This window comes from Pyrgilauda ruficollis, unplaced genomic scaffold (assembly GCF_017590135.1).
Source record: "Pyrgilauda ruficollis isolate IOZ18807 unplaced genomic scaffold, ASM1759013v1 scaffold24, whole genome shotgun sequence".
Taxonomy (NCBI): domain Eukaryota; kingdom Metazoa; phylum Chordata; class Aves; order Passeriformes; family Passeridae; genus Pyrgilauda; species Pyrgilauda ruficollis.
In genome coordinates this window covers 12,926,611-12,942,555 of record NW_024523648.1, presented here as the reverse complement: position 1 = coordinate 12,942,555, position 15,945 = coordinate 12,926,611, and the positions used below count along the sequence as shown (strand labels likewise).

Sequence of the window (15,945 nt, the reverse complement as noted above, 5' to 3'; positions counted from 1 at the left end):
CATTAAATCTCAAATATTTTGATATTGTTAAAGGTTAGTGTTTATATTAGTTTTCTGTCCAGGTGGTATTGAAATTACAGTTTAACATGTTTTGCCATTGGACATGCTATCAAACTTCCCTTATCAGGAAGATTCTTGTCATGAAATTTGCTTGTGTGTTGTGCTTGCCATGCCTCTGACAAGTAAGAGTACCATCCTCTGAAAGTACTGAAGCATTTGCAAGGGGGTCGGACTTTCTACAGAAAGCTTAAAAGAGTGAACACTTTTTCAGTAATAGAGACTTTGGATGCATTTGTTTCACTTGAAGAGTGAAATTTTTTCCCAGTTAAAAAGAAAGGATAGCATGAGGAGGAAAAAAAAAAGATACTATTCATTGTATTCCTCTCTTTTTCATTCAATCCCCCCTTTCTATAATAGTTCTGATTTACAAACTGAAATCAAAACAAAGAAAAGACACAGCCAATGAGGATGCAATCAGCAGGTCCTATATACTTTTTAAAAAAATTATAAGTTTGACAAAATGATGAAATCCTATGTTCATTACATATACCATTGAACATACCCTAGCTTTCAACAGTGATGATAAAAATGTGTGTTTCTGGCCTACTTCAGGACTGCAATGCATCATTTTCTCTTTTTGCTTGATTCTGTTTGCTCACAGAAAATGCAGCAGATATTGCCAATCAGCTTCTGAATCTCACTGGTGAGGGGCAGCAGCTGACCTCAGACAAAGTAAATGATGTTGTGCAGAAGCTCAAAAAAATTGTGAACGATGAAGAAATCGATGAATCTCTGGGTTCTACTGTGGTGACAATTTTTTCCAATATTCTAGCCAGTTCAGACAGTGTATTGGCAGCCTCATCTTCAGAGTAAGTATTTCTGCATTTGAGAAAAGCTTTTGAGAGCAACCTGCAAGGCTGTAAAGATTCATTCTTCCATGTATAGACAAACCAGAAAATCAAAGTTTTCTGATTTCCATCAAAAACAATTTTCCAAAACAGATACACAAATATTTCTTCTTTAGTGTGCATGGCAAAGTATTTGGATGGAAAAGAAGTCTTCTAATACATGACACAGCATAGATATAAGTATTGTTCGAAAATTATTTCAGGACCAGCGATATGTAGTCACAGTTTCTGTCAGTCAAAAGCTTTTGTTTTCAAGACACATGCATAAATTTACAGTCCAACAGTCTCCTTGTGAATACACAGATGGGTGAAAGAAAAATAGTAACAAGAGGATCATCTTATTATGTGAAGAGCATGCAGAGCATAGGTGGGTTTTTTTCTGTGTTCAATTTTCAGAGAAATTTCTTTTTCTGTTTTTAGAGCTCTAAAAACTATTGATGCCCTGGCTTTAAAGATCCATTTTGCTGGACCATCCATGAGTATTTCAACACGAAATCTCGCGCTTGGAGTGTCTTCTATAAATTCAACTTCATTCAAAGGTGGTACTTTCAGCGTCAGTCCACAGAATAATGCATCTGATTTCCAGGTACAGAACAAGCAGCTGTATTTGAACATGAAATGTGCCTATTGTTCCAAGTGTGTTTACTGTGGTTCCTATAAATCCACTTACAACTCCCAGTTCTCCCCCTACTTTCTATTTCCTTTTTCCTACAATCATCCAAACAGATAACAGATTAATGTAGTATTTCCTTGAGTGACAGGAAACACAGATAAACTCACATTCCATGCAGATAAAAAGCAATTTGACTTATAAATCCACAACACACTTGACCTTGTTTTTTAGCTTTGTGGGGTTTTTTTACTAGTGAAAAAGGAAAATAACTTTTAACAATCTGCGGTACTGATGATTGTACAATATCTAACAACTTGTCATGGATTGACTCTGGCACAGTGCCAGTGCCCCCATGAAAGGTGTATCCCCCAACTCTTTTGATGTCTTGCAGCTTTAAAATAAGATACCTAGATATAGGTATCTACATATAGATTTCTGCAGATACAATAGTTCTTCAGCCTTCCAGTGCAGTTAAAATATTTCATGCTAAAAGAAACCTAAGGCTTATCCAGTTGCCCACATATAGGTTGATTGGCTTGTACCATTTAGAATATCTGAGGCAGTTCAGGTCATTCGTGTGGAGCTTGACCAGCCTAGACATTAAAAATAAAATGAACAGAGATCACACAAAATTTAGGAGGGTCTCCAGTGCTACAGTATCTAGACAGGATACTATTGTTAAGATATTTATCATCACCTCAAAAAATTTTTTCTTTGCTTTTTTCCTACAAATAGAAAAAAACAGACATCTTAAAATTTGAAATACTGCTTGAGAAGCACATGCGCACCTACAGGATTTTCCAAAGGTTCTTTTGAAATTAGTAGTGATGAGGTGCCAAAAATTTATAAATGCCTGTCTGCATCTTAAGGCACCTAGAGTAAAAGTATTGTATGGAAACAAATTAATTCCTGCTGCAATCTGGCAACACAACAATCCTAATAAACATCTGATCATTTTATAAGATACTATGTACTGTAAAAATCAAAACAAGAATGAAGACAGAAAAATGTCTACATCCTAGAAAAAGTAGTAGTAATATAGTAGGCTTTAGGACTTGTGCATATATATAGACTTTGGATCAAAACACAAATGCTTGTCTAAATAGATAAAAATTGATTTAATGTACTTGAGTTTTTACATATTTATATTCCTAGATATTTTAGCTAAAATTCCTTTGAATCAATTTTAACAGAATTTTTTTGTTATTGTAAATCTACTTTTGTTTAGCTCTCATATTAATGAAGCTCAATAGCTGTTTGTGAAGCTGAATAGTTCTTTGTTATCAAAGGAATGTTTCTCCTGCAGATTTCATCCTTTATTTATGGAAAGAGGAAAGGAAAATTCTGAAGCCAGGTTTTAGATGATCATACATAGAACAGGAATTACCATCTGTGGCTTGAGGACATCCAGGAATTTTCTCGTCCAGGAATCATTTATTACAGCACTGTCTAAATAATCATAAAATCCAAACTCCGTCAAATTATTTATACTGTTCCTATTGAAACATGAGCTTCTTCTTGGACTTTCACATTTCCAACAGCTGATTGAGAATTCTTAGCATCCTTCCTACCAGAAAAGTTGCAGCAGCTGTGGGCACCGTTTATATTTTCCATGCCTGTCAGAAAGATACTTTCTATCCCCACTGAAGGGAGATTCCCTTGTGAAAGCCCACGTTTTTCATCAGTGATGTGATGATCTATCCTACGCTCATCAGGGAACATTAAGCTCTTCAAGCTGTATGTCAGAATGTTTCCAGATATTTTTTTTCTAGTATTTTTTCTTAAAGTAGATACCAAGCAAATTTATCCATGGCAATTTGGAAAGATTCTATTTCAGTCCCCTATGTCTTTATGTTTCTTGCCAAACCTTTGACTAAGTTAGGTTTTGGTGATTCATATTATTAAATTGTTCCTGTAATATATCCATGCTTCTTTGGAGAAGCCTCTTCTACTCTATTTGCAGACAGTGCCTAATGGGACATCTTTATCACATACACACTTTCTGTTTACTGTGGCAGAACCAACCTCTGAAAACCTGGTTTTGAACTTCATTTATCCCTGTCAGGAGATGTCTGTGACCGGCTTCTTACTGATTTCCAAGGGTGAATAATCTGTCAATAGTCTATGACTTTTAACTTTCTATTAGCTAATGGTGCTTTTAGAATGACACAATTGTCCATGAGAGGCATAAGCACATGGCCAGGATGCCTCTGGAGAAGTCAGTAGTGGGAGTTCCCATATCTCACAGTAAAATTCTGAAGGGCTTTTACTATAGAGCCACTTTTACTATAGAGCTGGCTTGCTCCCCTTCCTTCCATGGATATGGTGGCACACCTTGAGTAGGCCATGGTGGGAAAGTGATCAGTCACAGAATTGCTAATAAAATGCAGGGTTGCATCTTCTTTTATTTCCTACTCGCTTGTTATATTCCTGGGCCACAGAGGGCTTTTAGATTTCTGATGCATTGCCAATAATGATTAAATTTATATGATGTCAGAAAGTGTCTTTTTTGTGTTGCATAGCACAAAAAATATGGAAAACTGACGCTAATAATTTTTAGATCTGCTTTCCAGAGAAACTATAAAAGCTCATAAGAGAATTACTTCAGATGTGTAGATCAAGCCAACTAATACAATTTAACAAAGAAAAATTCAGAGAATATCTTCTAGTTCTCAACATTGTTTGCTGTGAGGAAATGTATCTTGAATGCTACTGAAAATGGTTATGACTGTCATAATTACCATCTCATTGTTTCCAAATCATCGTTATACCAGTGGGGGAGTTTGTTTCTTTGTTGGTTTTATCTAGTATCTTTTTGTAGGAGAAGGCTGATCTCATGCTGGAAAAGTGGGAAACCTCCCCAGCCTTTAAAACATTTATTTATTGCATCAACTCTTATATAGACACAAGTCATTTTAGTGTTGATTGGTTCTAGTCCCATATCTAGATATTTCTGTTTAAGAGTGTGAACCCAGTTGCGGACAACAGATGGTTTTTTTATTGTTTGAAAATGTTCTCCTGTTGTTTTTATTTAACAGATAGATTTTGACAAGGATCAGACAAGTGCCATCGCTTCTGTTGTTCTGCCACCAAGTTTACTGAAGAATTTAAGTCAAGATGAGTTTGAAGTTATATCCAGGGCTCAGTTTACTTTCTTCAATAAAAATGGTCTTTTTCAGGTAAGCATTAATGTGCTTGAAGTCACTTCAGATAGGGTGAATCAAAGCCAGCTGCTAAAATAGTTTCCTGTCGTGTAATCCTTTCACAGTATTTCATGAGTTACAGAAATTAAAAGATGACAGCAAATGTAGGCATTAAAGACAGTCTTATGTTCAGAGCAGCAAAATAGCTGAAGTGCCCAAGTTGAGTTGAAGTCAATGGTTTAACTGCAAATTCCTCTCACATGTGAAATAAGCCTTTTCTCAGGGTAATCTATGGAAAACTGTATCCCAACTGCTTAAAATCAGAGGAAAGCAGCAAAAACCTTTAAAAAGCCTTTAATTCTGTTAAAATGCATTAATATAGCTCCTTGGTTTTTAGTAGAGCCAAGTTGTTTTTTATCAGGAGGGAATTTGGCATAAAACACTGCCAAGTACTTTCCTTTCCTTTTAAGAGCTGGTTAGCAGTCATATCCAGCTGAATGCTCCATGTTCAGTTGGAAACCCCAGGCTGATGGTTAGCAGCCAGAGAACTTTTGTTCATATATGTATACACACTATTCTTTTTATACCTGTGTTCTCATAAGCATACCATATTTTAATAGGAACAAGGATAACAATGCTCGTACCTGAAACCTAAACATGCTCAGGTAGATTTGATGTTTTATTTTTTGGGTCTTATCAAATGGTAATTGTAAATAGTGCCTGCATGGTAGGTGCCAAAACTATCAGGAAGAGTTTCCAGCTTGGAAAAAGAAAACCAAAACCATACTTATTTGGGGGGGGGGAAAAAAAAAGAAAAAATAGTTAATTAAGAAGGAAACATTGTTTCATGGTGAACTGTAGAATATGTCTCAGAAGACTTGAGTTTGTTTTCTCATCAGTATTTCAAGTGACCTTTGGCTCTTGTGCATCCGCAGAACTCTGTAGTATTGTATTGTCCCTATATTATCGTTTTTATTGGCAGTGTATCCAGATTCTTCAGATAATCTAGGCAAGAAAATACCCATGACCCACAGTTGCCTTCTGAAATACACCCCAAAGTATTTTTATTTTAAATTGTATTAGTTTTAAGCTTGCTTTTGAGAAAAACAGGATAAGTATCTTTAATAAAAAAAAACCCAGAATAATACAGATGAAGGCTGGTCATAATGGCATAAAATCATATGAAGTCAGAATGTGTCCCTTAATGGTGCCAGAATGCATTTCTAAGTGGCACTTAATAAGCCATTGAAAAACAAAAACCATAAAAATTGCACCTTAATTTGTAACTAAAATGCCTTTCATTTTTTGTGTGTTTTTCAAACTCTTCATGGATGATGTGTTTAACACAATGAATTAAAAATGTGCAATCCCCACATTTTTAGGAAGTCTAAAAATAAAGTTAAAGAAAAAGGGGATTAAAATAAGGCCACAAATAAACTCCACATGCCATCTTAAACCAAATAACTTTATCCATTAATATAAGAGTGTTTTATATTTATTGCATTTCATTTTTCTACCATGTGCAATTACAAATATCTGAATGCTCTTAGTTATCTTCCTTAAAAGTATTCAACATAACTGTGAAACTCCGTACTTTGCAGCATTGGAGGTAGTGGGTTATTGTATTGCAACTGAGAGAATTCCAGTAAGTTTTGGCTATAATTCATTATAGATTGTTCCATTACTTAGAGGACTACATAAAAGCTGTTCAGGGTGGGATTCACTTCACCAAACACAGGTGTGTTCAGTGTAAACATCTATGCCTGTACTGTTGAACTTCAGCTGAACACAGCCTTATGGATAAAAAAGTAGTAACCTGTATTTTACTTTAAAGCACACTTAAGAATATATTAAATTGCCTTCACTAAAGAGACTGTGTCTTGTTTTTCTTATCTACTACAGACAGAATCCACTGAAACCTGTGGAAATATGGCCAAGGACTTTCATAGACTTTGTCAGATGTTCAAATTTAGGTGGCAGCCAAGAGACTTTCTTGTCTGAATACTCAAGAACTGCCTAGAAATTTGCATTTTCTTTCCTCTTAAATTTTTAAGGTTTTAGGAAATTTTGCCACAAAGCTCCAGTATAATCTGAAATACTATGTCTGAAAATTCTTGGATATGGTTCTTAGGAAATAAAATATTCTTCTCAGGATAATATCCACCCAATAACAGAGGCTATTGTGTCTCTCATAAGTGGTGGATCTCACATGCCCAGTGCTGAGCTGAAACCTGATGTCTTGTTATGTTAACAAAACTCCTAAATGGAAAGAATCAAGGGTTCAGGAGTTTGGCAGACCACATCTTGGCAGGGAAAGTGAGTGGCAATAGAAGACTTTATTTTACTAAGATCTGCCACAGGCAGTGACCAAGCTTCCTAACCAGGCATCTAAATATGCAGGTTCCAATAGAAGCCTATCAAAAGAAAATAGCATTGCTAATGCACTTCCATTTCAATAAATAATTCGTTTCCAAGGAAACCACCTCTTCTGGAAAATTGTCAGCTGCAGGTTAAAAATCCTACTGGTCAGTGATGTCAGAATTCAATTTAAATTCCTGTCAAATAAGACCTTTCAGAAAATGTTATCCCCTTCAGTATCTAACATTGCTCTGAATTTGTTTACTATTTCATAGTCATTCATTTTAAGATTGAGGGTGATTTAACAACTATATCCAGAAAATGGTTTATTCTCTAAAAACTTTGCATTGACTAAAGGACAGTGTCAACAATAAGATAAGTGAGCTCGTTCATGCTTGTTTAGGGAAATGAGCTAATCATATCATGGGTTGTTATCTGCCACATTGTTTGAGTTATAATTTTGTTTGCCTTCTAACCTCTCTCTATAATTGTGCCCATGCATGTTTATGGCTACAAGAAAAGTAGGAAAGCTTCCATGAGGCTAAACCATAATTTGATTTTATAAACATAACGTTCTTATGTTGTGTGATCAAAAGTACAGAAATGCTGACAACTTACTTATTCTGGCACGCTGCAAAAATGAAACTGTGTACTCTGGCTTTTATGTTATGTGCCATGTAAGCACTTATTATATTTTTCTTAATCTCTTGAAGGATGCAGAAAATCCTGCCAATTTGACCAGTTTTGTGGTAGCATGCAGTATTGGAAACTTAACCATTCAGGATCTTGAGGATTATGTGAAGGTTACAATCAAGCATACCAAAATTCAGGTAAAACAAGACTGATTGTTCAGAGGAAGAGGAATGCCGATTATATATGGCAAAGGCTAAGATTATTGCCTGATTTATATGGGTGGATTTTGAGTAAGATCGAACTCAAATCAAAATTAAGAAGTCTAGAACAAAAGTATGCAAGCACAAAGTAGAAACAAATAATCTCTCTCATCCTCATACATTCGCACTCCATTCATGACCTAACATTTATCTGCAAGACCATTGATTCTGCCCCTCAGAAGTAATTTCTGTGCCAATAACTGTAGGCGAAACCTTTGTTAATGACCATATTCAAAACCAGGGACATGATTTATTACACTGTAACTTCATAATTACTTATTTGATCAAACATTATTTGCTTTGTTAATAGTTCCCAGAATTATTTTGTTGTTATGTGGTTTTCATCAGAGGAATGGACAGAAACATATTAATAAAAGATGGCTAGAATAAATTTAGGGAAATAAAGACCAAATGCAACCTTTTGGCACATATTGTTCCAGTTAGAAAATGTGTGAGCTTAACTCCGTTCTCAGTATCTAATCCAAAAGAGGCAATAGCACTTGAAATATTAAAGAAAATGTTAAAATGTAATACCTAAGTAAATTGTTTATGTAATGAGAACCTGGTTTGTGATTTTCACAGCTCAATTGACTTTGTCTTGCATTGCATTACAATGAATATTTTAAGGTGGGGAAAAACAATCTACACATGGGATCAGCAGGCATTTGTACATTTTCAAGCTTTATGTAGAGGATTCATGGAGAAGCCCTAAGGAAGTAAACAGATAAAAAGTACTTAGATTCTATAAAGACATCATATTCATGGATAACTTCAGTAACACAAGAATACTTCATTATTCTGAGGATGTGCAAAAGGAACCGTTGAACAGCACATAGAAGCAGTGCTCTAGATTTTGCAATTTGGACAAATCCATTTTTCTAGCAGAGAAAACCTCTAATTTGACACTAGGCAAATTTTCAACAATCAAATGACATGGATTCTTCAGCTCATTAAATGAAAACATATGCCTTGCAACATCTGTTGTAAATTATGAGATTTATGTCTCGAGAAATATACAAAGTCTGCTTTTACATCTGTTCTTAGGAAGATCCTAAACCTACCTGTGTCTTCTGGGATATGAACAAAAATGGTAAGTTTGAAAATACTGTTACTTCTTTCATGAGGGGGATAAATACGTCTGAATTTTAAAATTGGTCACGGTACTGTCTATTTTGCTCCCAAATCAATCCTTTCAGGATTCAATAACAGCCACACAATGAAGTGTATAATATCTTCTGGGTAGCATAGTTACTTGTGGCAGCAAATTTTAAATACTCCTTTTTAAAGTTTTTTTTAAATGTAAATGTTTTCAACATTTTAAAATTTTCAATTAAGTTTTTCCAATTTTTTCTTATATCTGCAGTTTTTCTCTGCTCTGTCTGTATGAGCAAATTAAATTATAATGCTATTCAGACACATGAATGGTGCTTAGTGATACTTTTAACTATTCATTTTTTTAAGAACTGATTTATATAGGTGTAAGATTATGACTCATGGATTATAAGTTTTTTTGGTCACATACAGATGCTGACATTAATAAAGAAACATTTTAGACCATTTTTCATCAAAGAATGGTCACTACTGCCAAACCTGTGTGTGATGTTTTACTCAGGCTCTTAATCCTTTGCATGGAGTTGTTCTCTGGGATGAATTTCCAGATGTCTCTGTTTTAGAGGTCACTGCTGAGATGTTTCTCTTCCTTACAATGAAACAGAGCTGTAGGATTTTATATGGAGAGGTTCAGTACACACAGTCTTGGAAGAAATAAAATTTAACATCCAAATTTGTATTTCAAGGTAGGAAATACAGACAGAGCAACTGAGGAGAATTCGGGAGGGTTAAAATGAGCAAAAAAATCATAGAAACTAGTTAGGAAGCTGAACTTAGGAATCAAATTAAAGGAGAGACACACAGGGAGGGAGAAACTATTCCCAGTGTTTGTTTGAGTGGAGAAGAGTTTTAAGTGGTTTTGGAACATCTTCACAGTATTCTTCACAGTATTTTGAGAGAATGTCTTGAATTTGAGTCTTTGATTGTCTTGAAGATACAGAGCAAATTATGCTGTATTTTGTCAAGAGCCGTGAGAAAAATGTCTTTAAGAGTCAGAGAATAAGAATGATTTCACAAAACTAGCTCATATTTTGACAGGGAAAAAATGAACAAAGAAACAAATTTTACTTTTTAACATTTAATTTTTAAAACTAAAATCCTTCTACCTGTTTTTCAGAATGGTCTTTTCAAGCGGGGTGGATTGGGAATAGTTCACTTCATTTTTATTTTTTTTTTGTAAGGCCACCAGAGATCATTGGGATTACCCACTCTGACCTGCATTACACACTGCAGAGAGGAAGGGCGGGACCCTCTGCTCCTGGGCCATAAAAGCTTTCATGTGCCTGAGGATAGATGAGTGGGAGGCAGGCAGGTGTAGACATCACATCAGTGGGGGCAAAAGTAGTTCTAAAACCATCTTATTATTGGGTAAAACTGAGGTGTGTCTTAATACATGATCCTCGTCTTACTCACTAACCAAAAAGCTCCCTGCCTTTATTACACATCTCCATCTGTTGCTTCTGCTCACTAGTCCATTTCTGGGGACTCATCTGGGGTGATTCTTTACAGAAACTAGGAAAACTGACACTTGCGTCTCTCCCAGTTTTTTTTTAATGCTGGCTCATTCAATTTGAGAAAGCGCTTGTGCATTTGCACAAGATGAAGTGAGAAATCTGCTAAAAGAGAGGTTGACACGTGTTTATTGGACACCCGTTTCTCATGTTTCATTTCCACAGGTGGCAGTGGTGGCTGGAATCCTGCAGGCTGCCAGGTGGATGCAGAGTCCAATGAAAATGAAACTGTGTGCTTATGCAACCACCTCACACATTTTGGGGTCTTAATGGTAGGCAAACTCACTGCTCACCAAGTTACCTTTCCTAAAATCAGCAACACAGTATTTGTCTGATGTCAAGACAACTCTCATTTTTTGTTACTTGGGTTCTTTCTTTTGCATGTAATTTATAATAACAATAATACGTGATTTCCCCCTTACTATCATAAAGTTATCTTGTCACAACAAAGTAGCTAGTGATAAGTATTCAGGAACGAGATAATGAATAAAGTTAGCAATGGAAGAATATTATGGTTGTTGTTATTATTATCATTATTACATTCTTTAAAAGTGGCTAAATATTATTTTTTAAATAATTAAAACATACCCATGCGATTTTTCTATGTTTTAAAAATACTGTGTGACAAAAGACCTGAGACTGAGACTTCTGAGTGACACCAAAATATAAGCAGCATATTACAACATCCAACTTAATATAACCAAGGCCCAGTACTAACATTTCCAATAGAGAGACAGGAAAAAATTGTTATCTTAATGAGTTTCAGGGTATCTCTTGCATATCCCTTAACAGTAAAATCTGACAAAAGTGACCTGCAGCTGAAGAAAGAGGTGTGGAACAAGAGGGAAGTGAATAAGAAAGTCTATTTGAAATTTCCAGATTGAGAAAGTGAGAAGTTCCTTGCAGAGGAAAAAGAAAAAAAAAGAAAAAAACCCCACGAGAAATAGCTAGAAATGCTGTTTTCAGAACAAAAAGAAAAGAGACTCATTGTAGGGAAAAACAGGGAAAGAAAAACATCCTCCAGACAGCAGAAATAGTCATGAGGATGAAAAGTCAAGGGAGTACAATAATTCTCTTTCATCCTTAGAAAGGATGACTTGTCCCTTGCAAATCCAGTTCTCAAACTTGACAAGATTTATCTAATATCATAAACCATGAAGTGGCACCTTTTGCACAATGTGTAAACCCATATTGGATGTTTTCTTACTCGGCTTTAGTCAGTTTTGGGGATGCCCTATGTTACAGGCCTTCTCTCGGTAAAGGACTGCTCACGGAGCACTGGTACAGAACACACAGCCCATACTCTGTCAGAGCCTTAAGCAAAGTCTCCAGAGAGGGTGGCTGGCAGAGCAGTGTCTATCCAGGAGATGAAAGAGGGAACCATATGGGGCACCTGAGCCTCAGCAGCATAGCCTCCAGCCTTCAGCTGCCTCCAGCAATTTGCACTTGTGAAGTGTTTTCCAGATGAAAAAATCCCAACATGAAAAAATGGAATAGTGCTATCTTTTCTGAACTTTTGGTGGTTGTTTATGCTCAATCATGGGCTGTTACATTTTTTTTCCAGCTGAAATTAACATTCTTTGGCCTGTAAAACATAGCTGAAGAAAATATGTTGGCTCCTGGTCACAGCAGGAATAATTCCTAAGTGGAAGTACTTGGGGTTTGAAGTAACTTGTGGCAGTGTCAAATAGGACTTAAACCATACAAGGGAGCCACATACACTGACTTTTTCAGCTTTGGCCTTCCAGACCCTTCTTAATAGAACTGCTCTCATCACATCATGCTGAGATGTAGTTATGGAAAAGCCGCAAACTTTGTGTCTTCTTGCAAGCTAAATTATGGTCTTGTTCCACTTTTCATAACCAAAGGGATTAAGAAAAGGCTTTCTTTAGGATATGTTCAATGAGCCCCTTCTCTTCCCTGAATGTTTCAGTGGCAGTAGGAAATAAGGCAGAAGGTCTTTGAATTTGGGCTGCATTCCAATAGATTTTTACATAGTTTTGACCATTCTAGTTGCTTTTTCATTTTAGTAATTTCTTCTGACTTTAATTTAGATACTAAGTTATTTCCAAAGAACAATCTCCTTCTGTATAAATAAACTGTCATATAAGGCTGGTATGGACAGTAAGAAAAACCTACTCCTGCCTTTTCCTACAAAACATGCAAAGTTTTGTAGCATTTAATGTTTCTTTTTGGTAGCTAGTTTTGCTAGGGACAACAGTTAAAACTGACAGTAGAATTGACATAATTATCTCTTAGTGTTTGCTCACATTTTCTCCATAGTGATATAAATCCGAACATTCTCATATTTTCTTGTCCTTAAAAAAAGGAAATAACACGGACATTCATTCTCAGATGGTACCATGTGACAGTTGCAGTTAGACAGAAAAAAAAAAACAAGGAAAATCCTTAGAATGTTCCTTCTTCATTTCCAAATTTTTTTCTGTTGTTTTTGTCACTACTTTTCTGAACAATTATATTTAAAAGTCTAGTTCTTGTATCAAAACAGACCCTAAATCCAAAATGCAATATCTTGCCCTTGGTTTCACCTGTAGATGATTAGTTACATTGACTTCTATGGACTTTAAATAGCAAAAAGGCCAGAAATTCCCTACAGTGTTGCACATTAAAAGTATGAATACTTTTAAGCTACATTTTTCTAAATCTTACATCTTCTGAAAAAGAGTTGTATACTAGCAACAGAATTAAAAAGTTTGGACACTGCAGGTATTTCAATTCCTAGTACTGAATTATAAGGATCAGAATCAGGCTCTATCTGCTGTTCCCAGTAGCTGTAATACTTACAACACAACGTTTTGAAGAGCTGTGGGAAGGAAGTGAGAGGTGTAACAACTGTAGACCGAGTACACGCAGTAAAAATGAACCCCAGTGTCAAGGTTACAGTGGTATTGCCAGAGTGCTTTTCGGTTTTACTTGACTGATTACCAAGGCAGAGTGCCGTGCTCATAGCAAAAGTGCTGCCTACGACCCATGTCTCTTCCTTCTCTCTCACAGGACCTTCAGAGAACCGTGACGCAAATCGACCCGCAGAACACCAAGGTCCTGACCTTTATCACTTACATAGGCTGTGGAATATCTGCTATATTTTCAGCTGCAACTCTCCTGACATACATTGCGTTTGAGTAAGTACTAATTCTGTGAAGACCATCACAAAGAAGTACCTGTATGTGCAGAATAAAATAAGTTAGTTACGTGGTTAATGTGGTTTATTTGCCTAGGAGGGGAAGTCCATGGTTGAAAAAATCAAACGTCAAAATCAGGATCACAGTGTTGTAAAGTGGAAACTTTTTCAAGGGAACATAAGTTCAGAGTCTTTCTTCCAGTTTTCTAATGTGTTGTGCTGCTCAGACCAGGGAATAAGGGGAATGTGTATCAAAATTTTCCTTCTGGCAAGACAGAATCCTCTAGATTTTGAACAGATAGATATTATTTTAAAATTGCCAAACAGCCTTTTTATTTAAAAAAACCAAAACTTGCTTATGTGAGCATAACAAGTTCCAAATTTAAAAAGAGAAATTTCCAACTAGAGCAATTACATTCTATAGCCCTTAAGACAGAAGTGGGAAGAGATAAAATGAAAATAAATGTGAAGTGGTACAACAATTTCAACAGAAGTCCTGCTGAAGTGTGAAAGTGACTCAAGAGAAAGCAAAAATTTTGAAGCAGTACAGTTCTGTGAAGAGTGAAAAGAGAAAATGAAGCCATGTCAACACAAAGAAAGCATTCTGCCAGTAACAGGACAGGACACAGTAGCTGCTAAAGAAGGATAATTTTCTGGGGACAGGAGGGGGAAGGGGGGCTGAAGAAGGGACTTTTCAAGTTTTAAATATCTTCAATGATTGCATTCCTATTACATTACCTACGGTATAGTGTTCTGGTTCAAGCTGGTAGAAATTGTTTGCTGCCCCTCATTACCCACATTTCGGTGGGGATCAGTTTAAAAAGAATTACATGTTTTTCAGTCTTCCTAAGATCCTATTTAAAAACAAACTGAAAACCACATCCACTGGACAATATATTCCAAAAACTAAGCTAACATATAAGGCCACATATGAATAGATCACAGAGGACCTTCTGGTCAGCTATACTTTTTTTGTTTTCATTTAAAACATAAAGTATTTGTTTATATTTAATTGAAAGGTTTGGTTTTGTTTTGTTTTTTTTAATAAAAAAAAATCAGTTGTTAAAATACTGCAGCAGTTAATTAACTCATCATGGACCCAAAGAACTGGTAGCTTACCCCCACCACACACAGCTGAAACCTTCAACACTTCCACACAGAAATACACACCACTATGTCTTACTGCACAAACCCAGCTGGATGGGGTTCATTGTGTTTTATTGACTTTGTGAAGGGGTAAACCCAGCTGCACTAGGTGGTTTGTGTCAGTGCAGCAAGTTAATCATGTGCACCTGTTTTTCTCTCATTAGGAAGCTACGAAGAGATTATCCATCCAAAATCCTGATGAATCTGAGCACAGCCCTGCTCTTTCTTAACCTGATTTTTTTGCTTGATGGCTGGATAGCATCTTTTGATATTGATGGCCTCTGCATAGCTGTGGCTGCACTTTTGCACTTTTTTCTTCTGGCCACCTTTACATGGATGGGACTGGAAGCTGTTCACATGTACATTGCTCTAGTGAAGGTGTTCAACACGTATATACGGCGATACATACTGAAGTTTTGCATCATTGGCTGGGGTGAGTTCAATAGATGCAATATTTACATAGGATGTATGCTGCTGTATAAAATGCTTTCTGTAAATACTGCTATATAAAAGTTCTCTATCAGAAATACAGAGTAGAATTTATATCAGTGTGTGGTTTTCTTCCCCAGCCTGCAGCAGTGCCGGCACACAGCCAGCCCTCTCTGTCACCGAGTTCCCCCGTGTGCTTCTGTGTAAATACACTCTCACTGGCACTCTCCACCCAGGGCAGCTCCCAGCCCCAGAATGAGCAGAGAGACCAGATAAACTGGTCTTGTTTTCCAAAGAGGCCACAGTGGGAGAGGGGAAATGTGAGTGTCGTGTCAGAGATGGAGAACTGCGTCACACAAAGAATGCAGAAACTTTTGCAGTTACTGCAAAGCCTATAGAGGTTTTTCATTGACTTTCAAAAACTTTAATTCCAGCTTAAATTTTCTTGCCAACAAGCACAAAGCTTATTGTGGAATCAGAAACGACCAAAATTTTCTGAGAATCAGCACAGTGTTTAAACCACCAAGAGATCCTGGCTGCCCTAAGCAATGTACACAGCAGGACAGATATGGAAAAAGTAATACTGAAAAATAACTGCAAGGCTCAGGCAGCAAGACTTTTATTCTTCATTTTTGTCTGTATCAGGAATCTGTGGTTTCTCCCTGAATGCGCATATTGTGTTTGAAATCATA

At 36.3% G+C, this 15,945-nt stretch overlaps 1 protein-coding gene across 5 annotated transcripts in view; it reads left to right on the top strand.

The window, feature by feature from the left end:
• ADGRG6 (adhesion G protein-coupled receptor G6) overlaps window positions 1-15,945 on the top strand; it is a 110,215-nt gene that overhangs the window by 78,984 nt on the left and 15,286 nt on the right. For all 5 annotated transcript variants that reach the window (XM_041470058.1, XM_041470055.1, XM_041470057.1 and 2 more), the window contains 8 exons: window positions 662-869; window positions 1,329-1,494; window positions 4,560-4,700; window positions 7,736-7,852; window positions 8,960-9,005; window positions 10,702-10,808; window positions 13,552-13,679; window positions 14,989-15,257. In XM_041470058.1, the coding sequence (XP_041325992.1) occupies window positions 662-869; window positions 1,329-1,494; window positions 4,560-4,700; window positions 7,736-7,852; window positions 8,960-9,005; window positions 10,702-10,808; window positions 13,552-13,679; window positions 14,989-15,257 (1,182 nt within the window). The remainder of the gene's footprint in view (window positions 1-661; window positions 870-1,328; window positions 1,495-4,559; window positions 4,701-7,735; window positions 7,853-8,959; window positions 9,006-10,701; window positions 10,809-13,551; window positions 13,680-14,988; window positions 15,258-15,945) is intronic.